Source organism: Nelumbo nucifera, chromosome 5 (assembly GCF_055504915.1).
Source record: "Nelumbo nucifera cultivar China Antique chromosome 5, China Antique-T2T, whole genome shotgun sequence".
NCBI lineage: Eukaryota > Viridiplantae > Streptophyta > Magnoliopsida > Proteales > Nelumbonaceae > Nelumbo > Nelumbo nucifera.
Window position 1 is genome coordinate 4602989 of NC_142653.1, and position 27515 is coordinate 4630503.

General features: G+C 38.0%; 1 protein-coding gene across 1 annotated transcript; it reads right to left on the reverse strand.

Moving 5' to 3' along the window:
• Positions 1 to 784: 784 nt before the first annotated feature.
• On the reverse strand, positions 785 to 27515 carry LOC104590024 (DEA(D/H)-box RNA helicase family protein). Its single transcript, XM_010248529.3, has 21 exons — positions 27380 to 27515; positions 26075 to 27124; positions 25818 to 25994; positions 25648 to 25716; positions 25458 to 25564; positions 23982 to 24060; positions 23287 to 23460; positions 16952 to 17100; positions 16447 to 16542; positions 16069 to 16171; positions 15322 to 15384; positions 15039 to 15100; positions 14522 to 14618; positions 13262 to 13380; positions 13137 to 13179; positions 12760 to 12861; positions 5519 to 5617; positions 5343 to 5429; positions 3555 to 3832; positions 1230 to 1331; positions 785 to 1063 (listed from the first exon to the last, which is right to left on the reverse strand). Exons 2-20 carry the CDS (start codon positions 26324 to 26326, stop codon positions 1316 to 1318), a joined length of 2172 nt encoding a protein of 723 aa, XP_010246831.1. The 5' UTR covers positions 26327 to 27124; positions 27380 to 27515; the 3' UTR covers positions 785 to 1063; positions 1230 to 1315.

Consider the following 27515-nt stretch of genomic DNA (forward strand, 5'->3'; position numbering starts at 1 on the left):
CAGTTTTGGAATAGTACATATTCAAGGTTTAGAAATACTGAATACAAGGTTTTGCATTTGAACATATTTGTATTTGCACTCTTCTCAAATTGAGTATAAGATGATAACAGCTTCCTCGTCACTTCCAACACAATAGGTTATTGGCCAAGCAAATGTGGTAGTCAGAAATTCTCAAGATTTGGCAAATCCACTTTTAAAATGAGCATATATGAGATTTGGATGGTTGCAGGTTGATGGGTCTGGCCTGTCGCAATCACACTAATTTCCCACATGGGAAAATAGATTCAGTATCATTTCTAGAATTAAATTAAGCTGGAAAATAGAGGTTTTGTTCCAATCCCAGTTAGGAGTGCAAGTCGGACCAAGTAAAATAGGGTTCAGGTAACCCTTAACCCAACCAAGCTGTTGAACCCCCCCCCCCCGCCCAAAATCCTAACCCTAATCAACCCATAATTTTGGGTTTGGGCTGGCCCAATCTCGACTTCTTTTTGCAATCTAATTTCTTAAACTTAACAAGGTTGAGCTAAATTCAGGCAATTGTTGAAAGAAAGCCACGGTTAGATACGCTGATATCACAATTGTTTTTGTTCTAAATATTGGCGAAGAGTCCCTAAGGCTGCATTTGACAGTGGTGTAAATACAAATATGTAAAGTGCAAATGCAGGGTGCACATAAGGCCCCCCAACTTTACCATGGAGAGCCTGCAGTTAGACGGGTTTGATCCCAAGCCTCCATTGTTGAAAAAATGCGAAGTGGCAATCTCAGCTACCGGATCAGCAAAGTAAACCAGAATTTACTCTAAACTCATTTGCACTCTCATACTTTTAAACCAGTACAAATGAAATTGCACTTCAAACAAACCAAGCCTAAATATGATGTTTGAAGAAAATACTGATGGGAATGATATTGTAAACAAAAATTAACAAAACAACAGCCACTGATCCTCTTCGCCAAACTTGGCCAGTTTGAAATGTTAAATAATATTCATATAAATACATGTACTTGGAGCCTGTGGATGTACATCAACATGACTTCAATAAGAGTGATCAGCTGTTCCACCTTTCTGGAGTAGAGAAAACAAAGTCTCATAGAGAAGGGAAGATCTAAAGCCATTAAATATATGAAAAACAAAGCAAAAAAGAGTGACCCCAAATTTTGAGTCCAAAATTTCCAGTGGCTATTAAAGAATGACAATTATGAAATAAATTAGCTCCAATGGAAGAGCTTACCGTTAGTAGGAACAATAAGTACTCGGTGTTTCACTGTATGGACATTGGACAATGGTCCAACAAAGTCTTAAGATGAAAACTTGTTACTATCTGCGCTTATACCTACATGAATGTTTATAACAGCAATTAGAGACTCCTTTGCCACCCAACTACAGTGGAATAATGAACTGCGTTAAAATCAGAAAGGAAATAGTAACAATAAATGAGAAACAAACTAGTGGAGAAAACTCTGTGAACGTTAATAGTTCCTGCTTATTCTACCACGAAATTCACAACCATCTAATCTGTAGGCTTTGATCCTTTTTTTCATCTAATAAACATGAGATAATTGAATAAATCCATTTAAAAAGTAAACATGTTCAGTTTGACCAAAGAGACACGTCTAAGGTCAGAACTACGAAAAATAGCAAACAAATGTTCATTCTCCCTAGTGCCATAGACGGCAGTAATCTACATAATAGTGAAGCCATTTTATGCATCAAACAAAATAATGGAAAACAGAACACAACACCTCATAGGACCAGATATAAAAACTAAAACAAAAATACCACAACAAATAATAAGAAAAAATATGGGAAAGCTGAAAAGCTAGCAGTCTCTGTGAAAAGAATTCTAATTACCTTTTTTTAGGAAAGGTAACAGATTCTTTTAATAAAAGTGAAAGTGCATGAGATGTACAAAACAAAGGGGAGACCCAGGGAATTACACAGGAATCAAACTATCACTATATAAGACATCCAAATAGGCACCTATTTTAGCTAAACCATCTACAACAAAGTTTAAATCCTTGGAATCCAAGTCATAATTGCATTTAGCAGTTTCAGAGCCTCTAGCTTCTGTCAAAAAATGACTCAAACTCCACAGGCCACCCACTTCGTCTCTTAGCCATTTCATGGTATTTGTGGAATCCCCTGCAATAGCTAAATTTTGAAGGCCCAGGGTTATAACTATTCTGATTCCCGTGAGAGCCACCAACACTTCCACCTTGGTAGAGTCTGCGACACCTGTTGGACCACTAAAAGTCTAAATAACAATACCCCTTCTGTCTCTTACTATACCTCCTATACCAGCTGGCTCCTGGATTGCCTAACACACTCCCATTAAAATTTAGAGTAATCCCTCCTTCCCTTCTTATTACTTTCATTCAATTTAAGGATCACACTACCATTTTGGCTAAAAATAGGAGTATATCCATCCTCTTCATGCACCACCCTCAGAATGATTTTCATTCAGTTCAAGGGTTATGTTACTGTTTTGACTAAACATTGGTAAGTCCACTCACTCCCCATGCACCTGTGTCCATACCAAAGTCAGGGTAACTGTTTCCCCCCACCACAGTTTACAATTAATTCAGAAAGCACACAAGGCAAAAATCACCCAATCCAAAGCCTGCACAAATACAGATATCAAGAAAACTGCACGAGTTGAACAAGGAAGCCATGATTTAATTTTAATAATAAGAAACGTTGTCAAAGTCTAATCGAATTGTAAAATCCCAAGGGATAGAAGTCAAATCATGAATCATAAGGTCGCTAAACCAAAAAAGTGCAATAGAAACTTTTAGAAAAATGGAATGATCCATTAACTCAACTTTGCACATTCATACCAAGTCAGTAAAACAAAGTAATTTTCAGTTTCTCATTCATCTCAGTTGTGAATCATAGATTCATAAACCATAATAAATGGTTTCACAATATCGAAATACTAAATAAACCAAGGAAACTTAAGATTTAGGAAACATAATTCATAAGCTTTTTTTTATCAATAAACATAATTCATAAGCTTATTGCACAACTATAACAAGTTCATCTTATAGCCCAAAGCCCCTACAGAGAGCATGACAAAGCACAGGTACCCCCCCCCCCCTAACATGTTGCTCCTAATCACATTCCCACCCAGAAGGGAGAAAAGTGACTTAAGAACAAAAAACTACACAAAATTGGACCATATTAAAATTTCATTTATTTCTTCTATCTTTTACATGCATTTCTTCTATCTGTTAAAGAAGAAATATATGAAGATCTCTTTGTAAGTTTCTAACCTCAATTTATAATCATTTTTTTGTTCTTGAAACTACATGAGAATGTCTAGATGTCAAAGAACTTTATTTGAAGCCTAAGAACAAAAGGAAATAAAATTAATATTAATAATTTACTGAAATTGAATTTAGAATCCTTGTCGCGTATCTTCTAATGGGATGCAAACAGATCCAATAGCATTGTGGTCCCATTCAAATCAACTCATGAATAGAATTGATTTTTTATGAGTACATGAATAGCATTGATTTAACAACAGTTATCATAAGCCATAAGCCATAATCCATACCGTGACTTGCTCTTGAATGAATTCTTAGATTTTCTCTTTCCTGCTCCGTTAGTGTTTCTTTTCTGCTTCTTTTCACTCATATCATTTTGGAATAATTCCTTCATCTCTTCTGCCCGTGATTGGTTTCTTTGGGAATGACGTTTTAATGTTTTTCCAGTTTTTTTCACAACCTTTCCAGCATCACGTGCCTTCTTTATGGCCTTTGCTGCTTTTGCTCGTCGATAAGCCACATCAACCAATAATTTTCCTACTTTTTCCTTCTTACTGTTTCCACTTCCCTGCAATTAAAGAAAAATGTATTATTGCTAAACAATAAAAGTTACCTGTCATGAGTACACATAATTCTCAATCACTAATGCTATGATGAAATATTAAACAAATTCAGTCAACAATAAAGATGTTGCAAAAAGTGTGAAATTTAACAAAAGAACTATGAAGGCCACCCTGCATTTGTACCACATACACAACAGGGCAGGTGATCAACAAATGTAAATCTTCGACCTCACAAGCTTAGAGGTCAATGAAAAGATCCAAACAAGACATACATAGAAAGGCAGAAAGCAAATTAATAACCGCAAAACCCAACTCCATGGCATTCACATCCGTAGCTTCATTGCGGCTGTGGTAATGATCTATTCAATCCCCTTGATAAGAAAAGTTCCATAGACATTTATGTTCTCATCTACATAAACTAAACCTCTGGCAGCCAACCTGAATTATTCATTCAGGTAGATTCCAAAACAAGCTAACAGTTCTGAATACGCTATAACTAGATCAGGTGTTACAAGGGTTTATTTTTGGTGGGAGTGGTTGGATCTTTAAGATTGTAACTCTATATTATTCACATTCCACATTCCTTTGCTTTTGCGGAGATTTTGAATATTTGCATTGTCATAAACTTAATAAAAAATACTGTTACTAATCAAAAAATAAAGCTCCACTCCCACTGTGCATGCTAGACTAGGCCCTGTGTACAGATGGACAAACGAAAACCTTCACTTTAAGTACCACCTTAGATATATCCATCTGGCATGATATTCTATGTAGTTTAAAAAATATGAATGGCAACATGAAGAATAGTAGGTGATGATATTGGGCTTAGGGGTGGACACAAACCAAGTTTTTCACGATCTATTCGAGCTCGGCTCGTGTAAAGCTCGATCCAGCTTGATATAAATCAAGCTCTTGCCCAATGAAGCTCAGCTCGTGAAGCTCGCAAGCTCAATCGAGCTTATATTATATATAATGTTTTTTATTTTTTATATGTACTATAATAAATAATTTTTAGAGGTATACTTTTTAATTTCTATATGTATAACAAGAATTCATTTTTATATGTATAATTATATAATATTTTTATATGTGAAATTTTTTACCTGTAAATTTTTTTATTTTTTATATGAAACTTGGCCCATTGTCAAGCTCAAGTCGAGCTCAACTCAGCTTGAATATATGATCTTTTTATTTTTTTACATGTAAATATTCTACGTGTAGCTCAAATAAAATTGTTTACATGTGAAGTTTTTTATGTTTATATTCGAACCAAGTCGAGCTCGAACATATGAGCTTTTTAGTCAAGCCAAATATTCAGCTTGGCTCGGCTCAAATCCACCCATAGTTAGGCTTGTCCAGTCAGGCCAACTTTTTGCTCTCAGATATCTAAATTAGGTTCTAATTGATAGACGCACTATCCTAGGTGACTTAAAAAGAGCACTAAATTGCGAAAATGATCAAAGAGAAAAGATCGTAACTTTGATATTAAATGAACATATGCATGCAGGCACAAACCTCTTCCAACTCATCAGTTTGGTTTTCATCCTCCAACCTTTCTCGAGCTGCTTCCAATCTTCGACGCTTCTTTCGTGGCAGATTTTTCTAAAACCAGACAACAATGTAAACAATGTTACCTACTTGCACAAAATACCATTTGACAAATGGGCCAACGTAGGAATAGCAAGAAATACCTCACGCTCCCGCTTTCTCTTTTCCTTCATTTTTAAGTCTTCAGCTTGTTGTGCACTGATTACCTCGCTTGCAGAGTTCTTGTCTTTCTCCATAGAAGCCTATCAAACATGACTACTAAAATCAAAATGGACACTCACAAGTATAGCACCACAAGCAAGAAATTTCAAGTTCAAGGTGTTAAATTACACAAAGGAAAAATTCAACGTGTTTTCACTGCTAATCTTTTGAGACAATGCAATGTCAATGATATAATGAAATATGATACTTTATTGTCCATATTGTTCTGAATGTTTAAACAATTTAGAAAACATGTTGAAATGGGTATGGTAAAAAGAATAATTGAACAATTTAGAAAACTTACAAACCACACTGAAACTTTGGGAGAGAATAATTGAACAAAGATTACAACTTGAAACAAGTGTATCAATGAACCAATTTGGCTTTATGTCAGGGCGATTAACCATGGAAGCTATATTTCTTTTGAGACAATTGATAGAAAAGTTTAGAGAGAAGAAGAAGAAGAAAGATCTCCATAGTGTTCATTGATCTAGAAAAAAAAAAAGAAAAAACATATGATAGAGTTCCTAGAGAGATAATATGATGAGTCTTGGAAAAGAAAGGGGTACAAAATAGGTATATAGATCTAATTAAGGATATGTATGAGGGGGCAACAACCAATGTTAAAACCCCAATGGGAGAGGCTTCAGATTTTATAGTTACTATGGTTCTTCACCAAGGTTCATCGTTTACCCTTTATCAATTTCCACAGATCCTAGATGATTTGGCTAAACATATTCAAGTGGAAGTTCCATGGTGCATGTTTGCAAACGGCATGTTTTAATTTATGAAAATAATGAAAGGTTAAATGCAAAATTAAGCTTATGGACAATTGCCTTAGAAACAAGAAGTTTTAAAATAAGTAGGACTGAAACAAAGTACATGACATGTAAATTTAGTAATAATAGGAGTGTAAATCAAGATACACTTAGGATTGGAGACCAAGAGATAACTCAGTGTGACCATTTCCGGTACCTTGGTTCAATAATTCATAACAAGGGAGAGATTGAGGAGGATGTTACCCAAAGAATTAGAGCAGAATGGGTCGGCAAAATGGAGGGGTGCATCTGGACTTTCATGTGAAAGGCGAATATCACTTACATTAAAAGGAAAATTCTATAAAACAATTGTGAGGCCAGCTATGTTATATGGAGCAGAGTGTTGGGCAGTCAAGAAACAGGTCCAGAAAATGAATGTGGCGAAAATTCGAATGCTAGCTCATGTGCAAAAGATATGTTCTTCTCACTAGTGTTTGTGTAATATAAACTCTCCATTCTCCACTGTAACTTTTAGTTTATTGGTTTGGGAAGCAAGAACGGGGACTGAAGCCACATGATGGGTGCGAGATCACAATTTCTAAGAGAGAAGAGTATGGAGAACTTCGTGGAGGCTAATCGATGGAGAAGGCATCTCAAGGTGGAGGCAAAGAGTTTTCCGCTGGAAGAACTAAGAATCAGAGGGCAGATTAGCTTGAAAATCAGGGAGGATAAGCTGGCTACAGTGATGTTGGTAGGATTGAACGTGGTAGAATGGTTCATAGAGTTTGTAGTTGCAGCGAGTGCAAAAGGAAAGGACAGATGTTGGAAAGAATTTCTAACAGAGATGGGAAGGAGGTATGTGGTGGAAAGCAGGAAGAACTACAAAGGTTTCTTCATAGCACTATCAAAGAAGTATGATAATGCTAGAAAAAAGATGGTATGCTTTCCAGAAGGGAGGAAGAGCCAAGGAGGAATAGAAATAGTCAAGGCTCTGAGAGAATTTATCTCTAGAATGAAGTTGAGACAGGAAAAAGGTTCAGAAAAGAAGGTAAGAGAGGCTCCCCTGAAGACAGTAGTGAACTTTGAGCCTCCCAACAAAACCGCCCCTACCTTAGTGCAAGATGATAATAGAGCAGCATTATTAACATCAGTGGCAGCAGGAGAGTGGTCCAATAAACTTATTGTTGAAGTCGATAAACCAGGTAGAAACTGGGAGGAGGTTGCTGATTTGGTGACAAAACAATTAAAGATGACGACCACATATGTATTAACTCCTTTTGAGAGGTGCAAAGCTCTGTTAGATCCCCTGGACAATATACCAGAAGTTGAGGCAGTATGTGTACAAGATAAACTGGGGTCAGTGAACATTTTCAGGTGGTCTCCGTCATCAAACTCGAAGGAATCCTCGGGGATGGATGGAGTAAAAGTGCGCGTGGTGGGTCTACCTTTCCATCCGTGGAAGGATGAAGTAGCAGAAGCCATCGCAACATTGTGTGAAGCAAAACTGGCTGGTGTCTTTTGGGGAGATCTAAGGTCTGCAGCAATTTTACTGAATGGTGTCAAGCCTGAGGAGATTCCCAGGAAAGTGAACCTGAGAGTTGAAGGAGCTTTCATAGCAGTCTGGCTGACTTTCTCCATTGAAGCTGAAATGTGGAAGGAAGCTCGTAGGGAGGAAGATGGTCAGGTTGAAGAAGAAACCTTACGTGGCAGTAAGGGGTTGGTCAAGCTACAAGGAAAACACAGATACACAAAAGAGGGCAAGCAAGCTTTTGAAAATTCGAAAGCTTGGCTGAAGATGGAAGGCAGTAGATGGAGACCTGACAGGTCATATGCGTTAGCAGTAACAGATGGCGTGCAAGCTACCTCATTAAATGCACCTGTGCGGCTGAGAAAAGGTGAGAAGGGGGTAGGGAGTGGGGGAGCTAAAATGCTGGATCCATTTAAAGAGATGGGCCTTCTTAAAGAGATGGGCCCCAGTTTCTAAAAGTTGGGCCATTTAATAACAGAAGGGATAAAATGATTAGTGAACCAACCTCTGTGGGCCTATCTAAAGCGGGAGTGCGGCAGGGGGAACACTTTGTTAAAACACTAATTGGGCCGAATAATATCAGCCCATCGAAAGGGACCACAGGGATTTTAAAAGGTCACGTGACTAGGGGGTTACAGTTGATAGATGGTAAACACCATTTATCTTCTCCTTCGTTGAGCTCAACCGACAGAAAACCACGACCAACGAAGAGAGCACCTTCTGGGAACTCCCTACAGTGGGTTGCGTTAGGAAAAATGAACAGACCGTCACCTGAAAAACGCAACCCAAGGAGCGTCAGACGAAGCGATTGTGAAGAGCAAAAGCAACATGAATGCTTTGAGGAAGAGTTCAGCGATACTAATTCAGACTATACAGTGAACCTAGGGAGTATCGATCTGAACAGCTCGAGGAACATTTTTTATGAAGATAGCTTGGGTACAGAGGTGCTTTTTCAAGAGAACAAGGAAGAAGATGATTTTCAAAGAGTTGAAGACGATGTGAATGTATTGGATCGTTCGACAAAAGATGAGGTTCAGGTGCTGCCTGCACTCGTAAAGGAAGTCAATCCAGTAGATCAGGAAAATCAGGATATGAGGTCTGTAAGGAAAAACCCTAACACTTTGATCTGTAACGTAAGACCAGAAGAAGGGAGACACGGGAAGGATAGTTCAACTGTTAAAGACGACAGGGTATTGACTCCTACTATAAACTCTCTACGGCAAAATCAACCTCAAGGAACAGACTTGGGCCTTTCTCCTTATGCGCACCCCCCTCCCTTGAATGATGGCCCATTGATCACCAACAACACAGGTATGATTGTCCATTCGGTTTTGGTTACTAATGTGCCTTCTGTGCTTGTAGCAGATACTCCAGCATCCCAAGCGGAAGTTCCAGTCGCGGGGAAGAGAAGAGAGATTGGCAGTCCTGAGAATGAACTGAGAAAGGAAGGAGTGGCCCCTAGAGAGAGACAGGAGGAGGAATTAGAGAGTATATGGGATATGATATGTGAGTTGTTGGAGTACAAAGTAAAGGAGGAGGAGTTAGATCAAAGGGAGAGAGAAGAAATTTCTCAAAAGAAGGACTACCACAGAAGTCCTAAGTTGGGGGGAGGGGAGGCAAAAACTAATGCATCATCTAGGAAGGCTGAGGGTAATAATAAAAGGAAAAAGAAAAAGAGATCAGAAGTGGAGAGGTTGATTTCAGATATTGAGGGTGACATTGAATTTAGAGGGAGAGGGGGAAGAAGAAAGATTCCGCTGTAAGGTAGAATTTTTTGGGAAGGGTTTTTTTTGAAAAGAAGTGTTCAATGAAAATCATCAGTTGGAATGTGAGAGGACTGGGAAGCGAAAGAAAAAGAAGGGCCATCAAAGACTTGCTAAGAAGAGAGAAACCGGACATAGTGTTGATACAGGAGACCAAGTTGGCAGAAATGGATAAAAGGTGGGTGAGAAGTGTATGGAGATCAAGAGGAGTTTGTTGGACATTGGCCCCTTCCTGGGGAGCCTCTGGAGGTCTAGTAACACTATGGAGGTCTAGTAACATTATGGAAGGAAGTTGTCCCCTTCCTTCTCTAGAGCTATTTGGAGTTGGATTTTCTCTTTATTTGGGTGTAGGTGGAATCTGTCCATAGACTTAAGCCAACTGTTCGATCCCTCCTTTTTTGTGTGGCCTACAAAAAAAGGAAAATTGATGTGGAGATGTATTAGAGCAGCTGCATTGTGGACAATTTGGGAAGAAAGGAACGCAAGGATTTTCAAAGAAAAAGAAAGAAGCATTCAGGCCGTTGAGGATTGTATATTGACTAGGGTCATTCACTGGTTGAGAACTTTGGACTTCTTTCATACCTTTTCCTTTGATGATATTTGGAGAAACTGGGTAGTGGTGGCTAACAGCCATACAAGGAAGGACAGGGAATCTGTAGTGTAGACCCCTCTGCCTGGAGGATGGGTAAAGTTGAACTTTGATGGCAGCAGCCAAGGAAACTCAGACCCATCGAGGATAGGAAGGGTGCTGAGAGACATGGAGAGCAACATATTAGCCTTGTTCTCAGGCCCTGTGGGAATAGGAGACTCTAATAGAGCTGAGATTTTAGCGGCGGTACAAGGTATTCAGATTGCAGAAGAATTAGGGGTTCAGCACTTGGTAGTTGGAGACTCTCAAATTGCGGTGGGATGGTTAAAAGACCCAGCTTCAGCCATGTGGCAACACAGATATATTAGGGAGAGTAAACTGGCTTACAAGAAATATGACTGTTACCTCTCTATGGGTGGGAAGATCAGCAAACACCTTAGTGGATGGGTTAGCTAAGCAGGGGGCTACAAGGGAGCAGCTATTTTGGGTTGCTTTATAATTTTATTTATGGCTAATTCTGTTTTATTTTGATGTAATACTTTTCTGAAGAGGTAACAGTTCGTGCCTCTTCAATGGTGTTTCTTCTGATTTAATAATTTTTTTCATTCATCAAAAAAAAATCGAATGCTAAAATGGATGAGTGAAAAAACTAGAAAGGATAAGATTAGGAATGAACTTATCCGTAGGAACCTAGGAGTAGCTCCAATAGGTGATAAAATGAGAATGAGTGGACTAAGATGGTTTGGGCACATGCATAGAAGACCAGCACCTGTGCCGGTTAGAAGAAGTGATTTGCTACACATTAAAGGGGCTAAAAGAGCACAACGTAGACAAAAAAGGGCATGGGTAGTAGTAAGAAATAATATAAGCACTAATAGTTTAACACATGGATATGGCTTTAAATAGAACAGATTGGTGAAACAGGACTCGTGTAGTCGAGCCCATATAGTTCGGATAAGTCATGGATGATGATGACGATGATGATGATTGACATTGCATTGTAAAGTTGATTAGGTAGCATGTTCACATTTAGAAAAATATGTTTATAAAAAATGGATATATATATATATATTCCCATTCAATTGTGAACATGTTTGAATAATTCACTTATCAAAAATCTACAAAACGATGTAAAATATTTGAAGCATAGAGTTCAAAATATAACATTATTTTCAAAATTACTCTATAAATTTATGTGAAACAGGATTCATGTTTGAATAGCTTGCTAATCAGAAAGCCTGCAAAATGTCCCAACTATCGCAGGGATACGACACTGAACAGAATGGAATGACGAAACAAGATTCATGCCGCCAACCCCATATGGTTAGGAAAAGGCTTAGATGATGAAAATTAATCATGCATCCTAAAAATGTCAAGTAACCAGAAAAGGAAAAATCACTACCCAGCAACTTGAAATTACCATCAAACATAATGTGATACCAAACCACAATGCAGATCCTGATACCAAAATATAAAGAAAGCATTAGCATCTGGCTAGCAAGACTGCACCTAGTAGTTACCATGGCTGGGTAGCAAAAAGGACACTGAAGAATCACATCTTGAAAGGAGAAATTGAAAGGGAAATGTGATCTCAGGAAGTTGCATGATGTCGACCCCTAACATATACCTAGAAGACATAATTGGTGCAGGAATAATTCTCTGATAGTTCCATAAATCTACAAAAAGGTTATCCACGATGAAGGTATTGATGCATGCTCGTCAAAGTAGAGGTAGGTACAACTACCACTACCTACCTTGAAGAACATATATTGAAAAGTTGGGAAGACCCCTCAGCAAATAAGTCAAATATTCTAGAAACATTCTCAATCACGAAGATTTCATTATAACAGACAGTAAGTTAGTTACCAAAAAAAACAGTAAGGAACAAATATGTCATTGAAATGAGTAACTCAAATGTGTGAGAGAAAAAAAACTAAGGTACTATGACAGTTTTTTAAAAGGCATGGGAGGCGTACGCCTGGAGGCACGCCTCCAGGCGAGGTGCTCCCAAAATGCCCTGAGGCGTATGCCAGAGGCGCTGACACCTCTGAGGCGTACGCCTCATGTGCGTTTTTCATGAGGCGTGCTAGAGGTGTACGCCTCATGTGCGTTTTTCATGAGGCGTGCTAGAGGTGTATGCCTCATGCGCCTCATGCACATCTTATCTTATATAAAAAGACAGAAAAAAAAAGAGAAGAAAAAAAAGAGAAGAAAAAAAATAGAAAAGGAAAGGAAAGAGAAGGGAGGAAAAGATAAGAGGAAAGAAAGTGGTTTGCCCCCTGCCCTTTCGGCTCTTGCGTTCTGAACTCCTCACGCCTCTAGGTAGTGGAACGCCTCACATCACACCTCCACGTTTTAAAATATTAATATAGAATTAAACTACAGTATTGTGAATAATAGTATTTCCGAATAATAGCTGACATCAGGACATTCATAACTAAACATTTCAAACATGGACAGAAATCTCTAGTCCAGTACAAGCATGTGAATAGACACTAACAATCATAACATTGATTTGATAAAAAAGCATTGAAAAAATAATTACTTTTGCAGCCTTAGCTATAAGCTTTTTCTCCTTTTCTGTTGCAAACCAAGTTCTTTTAGGACGTGAATAAATTTCCTCCCTGTGTGCAATCATATTTTCCACCTGCAAATATTGGAAGTCAAAAATCTCCATATTAAAAAATAAAATCTCAAGCAAGCATTCTTTAATTAGTAGTTAGTACTGATAATATCATCAGAGCCATGGATATGGCAAAATACGATGTTATTTCAATGACAATGGCATGGCAAATCCTAACGTGATTAGCTTCTTCCATGTGTCATTCTCCAATGCATGGATTAACTTCTAATTATAGAAAAATAAATATACTGCAAAAAACTCCAAAAAAAGAAGGCAAATCAGAAACTAGAATATTGAACCTTTGATGCTTCCATTTCAGCTTTTCTTAGGGCCCTTTCCTCCCTGCACAGGATTAATGTTCTTACTGAGATTTGAAAAATTACATTTACAAGAGAAATCTTCTTCTATGAAATTCAATAAGAACCTCTCCTCTTGAAGAATGACAGCAACTTGATCTTCCATTTGTTCAATAATCTGACACCACTTAGCTATTGATTGCTCTGCAACTATTCGACTCTTCAATTTTGAACCAGCTCGCTTTGCCTATTACATTAAAATCATTCTTGCTAAATAAAATAATTCATCAAAAAAAAAGAATAAATCCTATCTGTGGTTCATTACAAGCATGATCTGCCTAATAAAAGAAACCACTAGCAGCTTCTTTAAAAGCATATTTCTATTTATAATTTTCTTCTTTACATCCATTGATATAATGCCTATGTGAGGCTAGGCAAGGGGCCCACATGTAACTCCTACTCCCTGGTGATTTGAGCAAAACTACATTTTCAGGAAATTAGAGATGTTTTCCTTTCTTACACATTGTTGTACAGATTTGAGTACATAAAATGTTGTATATCCTTGCTGAAACAAACTAAAGGTTATCAGGATAACCATTAAATAAACATAGAGATAATTATCTACACAAGACCAATTAACAAGAAGCATATGTTATACCCAACTCAACTCAGTCGTTCCCAACCATTTGGGGATAACAAGAATATGTTATATTCTTATATGAGCCACAAAGTTGCTGATCAAAAGAAAAATGAGATAAAAATTTAAAAATCCAAACTATTTATATGAAGATATTAAATTATACAAAACAATATATGTGTGTGCATGTATCTGCTATTAATGCTAACCAAAACATTTTTATAGAAGGAACAAACCATTACAATAAAATGGAGAATACAAGATCAGATGATAAGAAATCACCTGAGGAGAGAAAGAGAAGTCAAACTAACATCCCCCCCCCGAAAAAAAGAACAAAAACCCCTAAAAATCCAAGCAAATTCATTATATGTATTATACCATACAATTATTTCCTAATCTAATTAACAAAATTGTTTGACTTATTTCCAATAAAAAATGTATCAAATATGATACATGATTATAGGTATTTGTATCATCAATACAGTTCCACATTATTAATTGAAAAAAAAAAATACAGTTCTACATTGAAAACTAATACAACTAACTAGTAATGGTAGCTCTATTTGTGATGCTTTTGTTTGTGTTTCCTATGTTGTTAATAGTACCAATCTAAGCAAGAGAAGATCCCCGTAAACACCAGAAGAGCACCGAGTTTATTGTCACCTAAGTAGCCTATTGCCTAGGGAAGTGCAAAACAACTATTCACCTAGACAACCACCAAGTGCCTTTAACAGAATATAGCATCACTCACAATGGATTTTAAGACAGATCGATCATTATCAGTGACAAATGTAACAGCATATCCTTCTCTCCCAGCTCTTGCCGTACGACCAACTCGATGAACATAGCTACAAAGAGAAAGGAAAACATCAGAATCACTGGAATGCAGAAAACAATGACAAAAGGCTATTATTGGATGGAAAGTCCTACTAATGTGCAATTTACTAAAAATGTCTGGACCAACAATGCTTGTTATATATTCTTGAAGACATCAAGAAGAAAAAATGAATGCAACTGAGGCAAAACATAAGGAATTATAAGCCAAATGAAACGAGGATTGATGAATAACAGTGAAATGATCTCCATTAAGATTACAATGAGTAATGGTGAAATGATCTCCACTAAGATTATAATGGTGAAATGATCTTCACAGCACAGAGACATTTGGTGGCTCAATCAAGGCTGGAAGAAGGAGAAACTTAATATGACAGGATACAACATAAAATATAGGCAACATCAACAAGCAATAAGTAAAAGTCGTATTTTACCTTGTAAGGTCACGAGGGCATGCAAAATTTATAACCGTTTGAACACCAATTATGTCAAGTCCCTAAAGAAAACCACCAAGAAAGCCATGTATTACAGAACAATACAAGTTATTTTGCAGAACCTTTTTTTTTCCTAGTAGAATTTCACATGAACAGAAAGGCCTCAAAAGCAAAGGGGTTCCTAGTTTGAAATATCTAATCCATGTGCCTTTGAAAAAGAAAAAAGACAGAACATTAAGAGGGGGAAATTAAATAAAGGGAAAGCATAAAATATTCTCCTTACACGAGCAGCAACATCAGTTGCAATCAAGAAGTCCACTTGCTGCTTTCTGAAAAGTTCCAAAGCCTGGACAAGGGACCAATTAAACTAGTTAGACTTGGATATTATAAGAAAGATGTCTATGTTACAGCCAAAAGTAGTTGACAGTAGAACATTGAATCATTTTTTTATAATTAGAAAACAGAATCAATTTTTTAATTGATTTAACAATAGGTGGAGTATATATCCATAAAATTAGCTTGTAAATGGTGCCTGGAAATCAAATTATGAAACACAACGCATGCAGCCTGTAAACACTGGCACACAGATCGAATAGGCAATATATATGTAATAGTTTTTAGAAGGCCTTATAATAAACAAAAGCTCACAATTTAATCAGTAAACATGCTGAAATTTACATCCAGTTTTACAAGGACATCTCAAAAATCACACATCTAGCTGTGATCTGGTGAAATAAGTATTGTTAGATGGTTCTGCTACAACCTTTAAGTCAGTAATAAAATGTCCACATTGTTTATTTCATCTACTATTTATTTATTGTCATGTCCAAATGCCACAATTTCTGGGGGTTCACATGCACCTCTGGACACTCAAACACTTGACACCCATGCCACCTGCCAGGCAGCACCATTTACATTGTAACTACCTAAACTTTCCAAAAAGAAAATACAATATCTACCGATGAACTAAACAAGTTGCAACATAATGTAAATGCACTCATCTAGTCTAGAAAGAAATTTGGCAACTCACATCAAGGCGTTGAACTTGTGTAAGATTTCCATGTAGCTCAGCAGCTTTAAAACTTGCTAGCCCAAATAAAATTTTTAACCTGTGTGCAGCTTGTTTTGTTCCACTGCCACCAGAAACATTGAACCAACATATAACATTAGAGCTTTACAAAAGGAAATATGAAATGAACAAACAATTCTGCTTAGTGATTGGTATTTCACACTTCATTGCAATTCCAGCGTAACCATTTCTGTCATTTCTTGTGTTAGACTATGGACTGTTTGAAAAAATTACAAATCTAAATGTATCTCCTCAAACTAAAAGTTTCTTTAAATACTAAAAAAGCATGACCAATATACAGTGGAATCATTTTTGCTGTGACTTATAGTGAGCAAAAACCTGAAAATGATCACTTTGGATATGAATGTCTTCGAGCATAATGCAAGAAGAACTGCCTCTTGATTTACTTCACGTGAACGACGTATTCTAACCACCCTGCACAAAAGTTACCATGATTATGGAGAAGTTGGACAAAACTTCCATGATAGTGAAGTATCAGTACCATTAAAAAAGGACCAACCACAATAATAACCACAAGACAAAATCCACAATGGGCACTATCAACATGAAAATGCAAGTTTCCCACTTTAAAGCTTTTCTTCCATGTGCCTGTGCACAAAAGGGGTCAGGAGGTGGGATACAATGTGATTGATATTTTCCTAATCATTCTTAACACCAAGAGTCACACCACATATGTGGGACAGCACATGATTGTAAAGCTTGCCCAACAGAAACAAGTAACCAATACACTTAAGATATTATAATATACTATTTTAACCATGCACTTGAAGAAATATGTGTGTATGTATGTTAAAGCTCAGCAGAAGAACTATAAAGGAATTACTCCTCAGTCAGTGTTGCAGGTCTTTTTGTAGATGGATCAGCAGAAAGACGGACAGGCTTAGTTAGAGAAAGCTTGATTAGCTTGTCAACTTCCTCAGTCATTGTAGCTGAAAATAGCATGGTCTGTCTCCTTTTGGGACATACGCGAACCTGCCATTTATGAAAAAGGATAATAAATATTTCAAGTAAGCAAAACAGAAGAAACTGCTGGTATACTTTTTCTACAATAGTGCCTACACCTGAGAGTGATCTATTCGGACAGGAAATATGGAATTATAACCAATATTACATCATACACATAAAAGCTTCAGATATATGGTACAAGCATATGCTCAAGATCTTTTAAAAGGGGACAACAACTACCTCACAATCCTCTTCTAAAAATCTTCATTTATGGTGATTCAAATATTCAACAGCTGTGATACAGTTATATAGCACCTTAACTAAAAAAGTTAAGGAATAGTTATAGCATACTTCTAATTAATGTAAACCAAAGGTATGATGTTCCTAATGGCTCAATGATGAAACACAGACATTGGGATCACCATGCACCTACATGGGCAGTTATCAAACGCCCCTTAGAGAAACTTTAGGTTTTTAACCAAAACACACTAAAATGCAAACCATATTATAGATGGTTCAAGGGATCAACAAACTACAAGTTGAAAAAGATTTTTCTAAGTAGTTGCAAAATCTTTTACAAGATTGATATTGCACTAAACAGAATGGAATGGCAAAACAGGATTCATGTAGCCAAGCCCATATGGTTGGGACAAGGGTTAGTTGCAAAATCTTTTACAGTTAGAGGATGTCACAGTGGTTGAAGTGGAGAGGTGCATCAGGTGCATTGCATGGTTAGCGTATAAAAATAGTGGGCCTAAGGAAAACTATATAAGACTGCTATAGGGACAGCAAAGTTGTATGGAACATAGTGTTGAACAATCAAGAAACAACATATCAAAAAAAATAAAATGAGTGTAGCTGAGATGAGGATCCCAACATGGATGAATTGAAAGACTAGAAAAGATAGAATTAGAAATAAGCATATTCAGAGGATTGGATAGTAACCTCAATCAGTGACAAGATGAGAGAAAGTTGACTGAGAAGGTTTCATCATGCACAGACAGCCAATGATGACAAAAAATGCACATAGATGGCTAATGTCTACTCCAATGAGCAATGGGCATCTCATCTTGTCCAGAAAAAAAAAAAAAAAAATTATCAATAACAGAAATCTTTATTAATGAATAATACTTGTGAAAATTAATTACAGAAAATGGGGAGGTAAGCTATCTTAACTCCCCAACATCAAGATGGCAACAAAATACTAAAAATGTGCCCAAAACAAAGAATCCTTAGCCACCCCTTGCTTAGCTAGCCCATCAGCCATTGAGTTAGCACTTCTCTTCACCCAGCTGTATTGCACCTCCAAGTCCTTACACAGCCAATTAAATTTTTTCTTCTCATTGTTGTAGCTCCACAAACCGCTGATATCTCCTTTCGGCCACCTAATCACCAATTGGCCCAGAGAACTGCTAGAATTTCGGCTCCAACTAAGCATCTAATGCTTAATTCTCTTGCTCTTTGGATTCCTTCAAAAACTGCTAGAATTTCGGCTCTAAGAGAGTCACCCTCTCCAATTGGCCCAGAGAACAAGGCAATAATATACCCCTCCTCATTCCTGAAAACGCCCCCAATCCCAGAGGGCCCTGGATTCCTTAAGCTACATCCATCAAAATTCAGTTTTACGAATCCGGCGGGAGGGGGGGTCCAAGTGGGGCTACAGTTCCTTTTATACATAACAGCAAATAGCAACCTCTTTCCACTTTCTCAGCATGTCTGCCATAGAGAATTCAGAGAATATCTCCATTGATTTCAGCTAATGAGCAACCCTTGAAAGTATCAAATCTGTTAGGTTTTCTGTGGTTCTTTCCTTATCTGAAAAAATTCGTGAATTTCTTTCTTCCCATATTGACCAGCACACTACAGCCCTAATGCTTCTCCACATGATCTTCCCCCTTCTCTTAGGCCAACTAAAGAAAGAAGGAGAGAACAAGCATTGCACACTCACAGGGGGATTCCAAGTATACCCAAAAAGGGAAACACCCACTCCCAAACAGTCTTAGTAACTGGACAAGTAACCATAATATGATAACCCGTTTCCCCATCAGCATTGCAAAGAATACACCTATTGGGAAGTAAACAGCAGTTGGGCCTCTTTCTTTGAAGCAAGTCATTTGTGTTAACTCTTTCCAGGAAAATTTCCCAACAAAAACTACCAACCCGAGGAGGAATGGGTTTGCTCCAAATCTCTTTAACCGGGAATGACAGCCCAAGCAGAGTAGTAGGTTGGACCAATGTCTCAAAAAACGAAGCACAAGAGAAAGAGCCGGATGAAGAAGGGGTCCAGATTCTGGTGTCTCCCTTACTAGGGTTCAAGAAAACATTTTCAAGGATGGTTAGCAAAGATGACATACACCCCAAATCTATATCCCTTATTGCCCTTCTCAACCCCAGATTCCACCCAAACCCAGAAGAAGAATAAGAAGGAACCAAGAATGAGGAAATGGGTTCATTTTTCAAATCTGACAAAGCAAACAATGATGGAAATTGGTCTTTCAGGGGTAGGTCCCCAACCCCAATTTGCTCCCAGAATTTTATTCGATTACCAGAGTTCAAATCATACCTGATCCAAGGGGAGAAAACTGGAAGCATATCATAAATGGCTTTCCACAGAGATGCGGCAGTAATCCTGGCCAAAATTCTAGGATCCCAGTCATTCTCATCCAACCCATATATGCTAGCCACAATCTTCGTCCACAATTTGTCCCTTTCCAACGGGAATCTCTACAACCATTTCCCCAATAATGCCATGTTCCTTTTCCTGATATTCCCATTCCCAAGCCCCCTAGCTTCTTGCTCCTATTTACCACTTCCCACCTCACCCTATGGTCTTTCTTCTCCACTCCTAGTTCCCATAAAAAATCCCTCATTAATTTTTTTATCCTGTTGAAGACCTTTGTAGGAATCTTAAACATTGACATGAAGTAAATAGGAAGGTTGGAAAGGGTAGACCTAATCAAGGTGATTCTCCCCCCAAGAGAAAGATAATTTTTCCTCCAAGAAGCAAGCCTTTTCTCAAATCTCTCTACTATCGGGTTCCAAAAGCTTTCATTCTTGGATTTATCTCCTAGGGGGAGGCCCAAATAAGTGATGGGCCACTCCGAGATAGCGCACCCTAACACACCTGCACAATCACTTACTTCCCTTTCCTCCAAATTCACTCCTACCACACAACTCTTATCGAAGTTCACTTTAAGATTAGACATCTGCTCAAAGAGTTGTATTGTCAGTTTTAGGTTTCTAATCCCTCTTATATCCCCACCCTCACAAAATAGGATTGTGTCATCTGCAAACTGCAAGTGTGTAAGTGGTACTTCCCCCCTTTCGACTCTCCAACCTTTTTATCAAGTCTCTAGAACCAGCTCTATGTATCAGTCTCCCCAGGACATCTGCAATCAGAGTAAAGAAAAAGGGGGAGAGCAGATCACCTTGTCTTATTCCTCTCATGGCCGGAAAGCAATCCACCGCAGTTCCATTCACCAATATCGAGTAATGGCAACTCCTGATACAACCCCAGATCCATCTACACCATCTGTCTCCAAAACCAAAACTTTTCATTACCTCCACCAAGAAGGACCAGTCAACTATGTCATAAGCCTTCTCTAAGTCTAGTTTGCAAACCACTCCTTTTTTCTTGGATTTCCTAAAATTCTCTAAGCTCTCATTTGCAATCAAAATTTGACCAATGATGTGCCTTCCCTTCACAAAAGCTCCTTGATTGGGTGTGATAATGGCTGGAAGAACTTTCTTAATTCTTAGAGACAAGACTTTTGCAATTATCTTGTACAGACTATTCACCAAACTAATCGGCCTGAAATCCCTTGGATGTGATGCCTCTTTCTTCTTAGGAACCAATGCAATGAATGTGGAGTTTAAACCCGGATTAATGATTCCCCTCCTGTGGAACTCCTCAAAAACCAACACTAGGTCCTTCTTCACAATGTCCCAACAATCCTGATAAAATGCCAATGTAAATCCATCTGGGCCTGGAGCTTTCGCTCTATCCATTGAAAATAATGTTTCCTTTCATCTCCTCTAAGTCAAAGTTTTTCTCTAACCCCACTCTGGTTTCTAAACTAAGAGTTGGACATTCCAGCCCCTCCACCCGAATCCTCTCATTTACAGGCCTTCCAAAAATTGATTTAAAATGGGTTGCAAAAGCCTCTGCTATTTTTGCTGGTTGGGAAAGAACAGCTCCATCAACTTCTAGCTTAGAAATGATATTCTTCCTTCTTCTAGTGTTTGCCACAGAGTGAAAAAATCTAGTGTTTCTGTCTCCCTTTTTTAACCATTTACATCTAGACTTTTGTCTCCAACTTATCTCTTCCTGCAATAAGAGATCCTCCAACTACTTTCTAGCCCTCCATCTCAATTCTCTGTCTTCTTCTTCAAAAGAACCCCTTTCCTCCTTCGAGTCCAGATCCTCAATTTGCTCCATTAAAATCTTCTTTCTTTCCTCCACTCTTCCAAATTCCAGACGGTTCCACTCCTTTATTTGAGATTTTAGGAATTGAATCTTTTTGTGGAATCTCATCCCCTCCCATTCAACTGACGGATTGTGTTGTTCCCACCATTCTTTGATCTTCTCTATGAATCCCGGATGGATTAACCACATATTCTCAAACCTAAAGGGAATAGGTCCACCTCCTCTTAAGTCCTCCTTAACAACACTATAGGCCAATGGTCAGAAATGAGTCTAGGGAGTGCTCTAGAATTTAGGTTCCCCCAATGCTCCTCCCAATCTGTTGAGAACAAGAATCCATCTAACTTAGAGCAGATTGGGTTAGATTGAAGGTTGGACCAAGTGTAGATATTGCTTTGGATCGGGAATTCCTTAAGCTCAAAAGTATCCACAAATTGATTGAAATTTCTCATGCTGGTTGTCACTCTCTGTCTGAGATTGTTGGTTTCCTCCGTGAATCTTACTACATTAAAGTCCCCCCACACACACACACCAAGGTCCTTCCCATAGGCCCCTAATATCACTCAATTCTTCCTATAACCTCTTCCTCTTCCTAGTCATTGGGGCCATATACATTTGTTAGTACCCATTCAAAACAACTTCCGCCTGCCTGAATTTCATAGAAATTAAATAATCCCCTATCAGTTCTTCCAAATCTACCACCACATCTTCCTTCCACAATGTTATGATCCCATCCAAGGCTCCCCAAGATGGAGTAGCCACCCACTTTATCCCTTTAGAACTCCAGACACTTCTTGCCCATCTACTATCAAAGTCCATTCTCTTGGACTCCTGAATTAACACCACATCCGGATTGAACTTCCTAATTACTTCTTTGATTGTTGCTCTCTTCCTTGCATTACCCAATCCCCTCACATTCCAGCTTAGAATTCTCATCTCAACTTTAAAATTTAACCCTAAAAAACCACCAAATATCTATTTGAACCCTTTCCTTCTATCTCCTCTCATCCCAAACTTATTATCCCCCTCGATATCTCTCTTTAATCTCTCCACTTCACTCAATTTTCTTTTCTTAATCTTGCTCTCCTCCTTTCTTTTTATTAGGGAAACTTTTAGATCATTTACCAGGGAAACTTTTAGAGCATTTGATAGTTGCAAATGCTCCCCCCAAGAATAGATAAGAAATTACCAGGTAGACTTGTTTTGGTGTTTGTCATCACTGTCTCGTAAATTAGAAAATGTGTTGTTATACATGAACACGGGATGATAGGAAGCCATTAGCCAGCAAATAGATGCGTTCCGCATCATAGAGGGGATGATGTTCTATGTATTAGCCTTTTGTAATGAATAAAATTTTGAGGAATTCAGCATATATACATCCAGAAAAGAGAACGTGTTTTTTATTGGTAACAAAAAGATGAGATTTTATATATGCATTGGAATAAGTGGGGGCATATGGATGGTAATAGTAAATCTTCAATTAGACCAACAATAGAAGCTTCCTTGGTAATCTAATCTGCACTCTGCAGCTTTACTAGGCCTAGCCTATAAAAATAACAGAACTACACAAGAAGCAATATTCCATATACCATTTTAAAATAATTCCTAGCTAACTAAGCAAAAAAGGTAGCCAAAATCCCAGGTGAAATAGAGAATGTCTCCATTAGTACATGCTAAGAATGTCAAACAGACAGAACCTTCAGCCTTAAGTGGAAAAACAAATCCACGTCCAGAGATGCCACTGCACTTTCTTTTTAGATAAAGGAACAAAGAGAAAGTTTTGACGTTACCAGCTCACGAATTTCAGCACTAAACCCAAGTTCCAAAAGGCGATCTGCCTCATCAAGGATCAGAACTGCAAGATCTTCCAAGCCCACAGACTGAGAATTACGCAGATGATCTATCATACGCCCTGGAGTGGCCACAACAATATCTGGCATTGATCTCAAGGCTGCCTCTTGCATCTGAACCAAAGATACCATGGTATAAATTTTAATGGAAATTTAAAAACCTAAAATAGTATGATCCATCAAAAAACCATAAAATAGTATGGGAACCAATCAAGCAGCGCCCTCCAAACATGAAAGCAATGCGGGAGCACATCTGAAATTCTGAAGCAGAAAGTAATATAATATCTGACAACCTAACAATCAATAGAAGACATCTTACCAAAATAAAACACTATTGCTTTCAAGTTACCAAATTTGACTGTATTGTTATTTATCAATTAAATTGTTGTATATTAAAGAAACAATTTCTAAAATCATGTAGAGAAATTCCAATAAAAATCATTGGTTCTCAACATACCAACAACCACCAAGAACTGAAATAAATAGAACAATGTTACAATGCCTAGAAGAAAATGAAAAATGATAGTACGTAATTGGCATCTAAACATGTTGAACCAACCTTAGCCAAAAAGTAGCCTACTCCATTCTCTCTTTGCAGTATCAAACACATCAACACAAAAAGTTTAGAAACAAACCTTTGTTGAGAGACCACCAACAACCAGGCAACATCTGATATCAGTAAATTGTGCAAGCTTCTCTATCATACTATGAACTCTGTCAAAAGAAACAAAGAAGAAAACTAGTACTGATAGAATGGAAATATAAATTATATTTAAGAGATAGAACAATAAGGTAAAATTAGACATATAAAACCAAAAAGATAATCTAATGAGAGGAGAATGCAATGTTGAAAAAAAAACAATCTAACCTGTACAAATCCTTGAAAAATAATTTGCCATGGTTTACAAAACAAAAGCAGAAGTCGATCTAGCAGTGGAGAAGCATGTTGAACTAAAGGATTGTTAAGATCCCTGCTAACAAGTCTCGCTATTCATATTTGTATACAGAAGTTAAGGTTAAATCACTCTTCTAATACAAAGAGTAATAGGTGATGAGCATTAGGGGCCAAGAATAGAATCTGGGGTAGAGATTAAACGATAAGAGCAATAATCAGTAACGGAGCATAAGTAATATCAAAACAGAAGACCATATGCCTAAAAGATCTGCATTTTACTTTCCCTATAGAACAGTAAGGCAATTAGCCCAAACCAGTGAATAGCAATAGCCTAAAAGCCCTAAACAATGCAATGAAGTAAATTTGTTGTTAAATTTCAAGCTTGAAGACAATAAATCATTGTTGGGAATCTTGAGGATAGAGTATACTTTCTTCATAGAGGGTTTTTACTGCTTAAAAAAACACAAAAAAAAGCCGATTAGAAATGAACCAATATTTTAACACCTTACGCCCCCTTCCCCACCCCAATGCAACAAAAGTTATCTCCAGAGTGACAGCCTAAAGATAGGGTTCTGGATAAAGTTAACTAGAATGGAGGTCTGCCAAAGAACTGCAAGAAGGTTGGAATTTGTAGTTTCTACCAATCTGCAAGTTATGTAGGTTTTTCAATTTCTTCCTATTTGCAAAACCTTTTCCATGCACCAATAGTGGTATAAGAGAACTCCCAAATGCAATCCATTTATCTTGTATTTTGATTTGAAAAAGGCAGAAACTGGACTTTGTGTTAGCCTTGTTAGATAATATTTGATATTTCACAACGCCTCTGAATTTTCTTTTACTCCACAAGGGATGATAATCTAGCAATTCTAATCTTCCAAGTTAAATATCTACATTGTTCTAAATTGAGACCAACATCGTTTTGTTATTCTTTCTTATTATACTCTTGTATTTCTTTTCTTTCTTGTTCAACCATTTGATCTCCTGAACAAGTAAAAAGGGTTGACTCATGCATATAAATTAACAATTAAAGAAACCTTAGTTGATCAAAAATTACATAAACGCATACATAAGTATTCACAAGTAATTAACTTTGCTTATACAAATGTATAGCTAGCTTCAAACAAAAATAGAAGTTTGTCTACAGAACATCTGAATGATATGATTTCCATTGATAGAGCAAACCATAGAGAAATAAACAGATAAATAGATAACTTACTGTACAGCCAATTCCCTAGTGGGAGTTAGAACTAGGACCCTTATTGCATGTACACGTTTGGGGCGGAATAGCAATCTCTCCAACACAGGTAATGTGAAAGCAGCCGTCTACAATGAGATAATAATAAAAAAATGTAAAATACCAATACTGTTTCCAATGACTAAAGTGACTAGTGACATGACAAGCATACCTTTCCAGAACCAGTTATAGCACTTCCGCAGATATCACGCCCAGTTAACGCAAGAGGTATGCAGGCTGCCTACAAATAAAAACGCTTAAACTTTTCAAGAGGAGCAATAACGGATACATAAAATCAAAGAACTACATTAAAAGTTAGCTCGAAAAAGAAAAAAAAATAACCTGAATCGGTGTTGGCTTATGGTACCCTAATGCTTCACAAGCTCGAAGCAGTGGACGAGAGAGATTAAGCTCCATGAATGAATTCGCATGGAACGAAGCCCCATCCGAAGGCGCAAAGAAGGACTTACTGTCCCTAACATTCTTATCATCGTCGCCTTCTTCAGGCTTGTAGTTTTCCTGCACAACAAAACTTCACATGAAATCTGGTCTTAAACTAATGCGCTTTACCAGTTAACAAAAAAAGGCAACAATCTTACTTGCTTATCTGGTTCGTATTCAGCGCTATCGTCGTCGCTGTGATTGAGTAGCGGGATTGCACATTCTTCGCGGGCTCTGGAGATCTTGAAATCTATGGAAGTTGTGCTCCTTCGCGTATGCTCTTCGGCGACTGATTCAGAGTATGCAGAAAATTCCCATGGAGATTGAGATTTTTGTGTTTCACTTTCTTCCTCTTCCACGTTTTCGAGCTCTTCGTCACTAGGGGCTTCGAATACAAAATTTGCATCCATGGATCAACCGAAGACGGTGAGCAAAATGGTTTCGATTTTTGCAGTTAAGAGTTTGATAGAAGGGTTTGGGAAGGGTTTTAGTCTTTTTGCACCTCGGACAGTCGGACGGCGCTTGTACTAGTAAATCTTGGGCCGGGTTTTATCGACCAAAATTTACCCAGCCCCGATTTATCTGGGCTGACCTTGCTTGAGCTTCGAATCCTATACCGAGTTCGGGGCCTTCGGACTAGGTACAGGCGAGATCGGATTTACTCCTCACTTAAGCGCGTCTCACACCAACCTTACAGCGCATCGCAGCCGTGCATCGATAACATTTTTCGTACTTGATGTTATCTATATATAATGGATATTTTCTCAATAAAATCTACTAGTGAGAATAGATTGACCGTTTCACGTGTAAGCAGCTTGTGCGTGCGTGTAGATACAAAGAGATGCCACAATAAGCTGCTTGAGCTCCATGATGGGCGCAAAGTCATCGAAACCATCGATGACCAAACCAGTTTCTGTTTCCACGGGATAAAATGGCACACGAGCCTCTTCAGTTGATCTCAATCCAACCATCTTCGTCCCTCTTCAATCTCCCAGCCATGGGATAGAACGGCACAAGAGCCTTGCTTAGAGCTTCCTTGAGCACTTTCCAATCGACGAAATTGTTCGAAGCCGAACTGCTAGAGTTCCACTAGGTCCACTTTAGAGTTCCACAGTCTTTGTTGCGGCGTCTCCTCTGTCAGATGCACCATAGTCGACCCCTTCATGCTGATAATCATCTTCTTCGGCGTCGTCTGTCAGTCACCTCACCTGAAAGTACCCATCAATGAGCCACAGTGTTTTAGCGCCACCCGTGTTAGCCCACTGGCTATTATGTGTTGTATGGACCCACAACTGAAAATCTCGTATATTACTATTACAGATTTTTCATTTTAAGCCAAGTGAGATCTGATAAGGTTTTTCATGATTTTCCGGAATTATAATTTACAGGAAAGGAGTGATAAAGAAGACAAAGAGGAAGAAAACAAATCTGAGAAGAAGAAGAAGAAAGGGTGCGTAGATTACCTGCGACGAGAGACGGAGATAATCGCCTGATGGGTGAATTGGAAGAGACTCAAACCGTGAGAGAGAGAGGAGAGGGATTCTCTAGTTTGGGGATTGGTGAGAGCTTCCTATTTAAGAAAGGGACTATATACTTGGT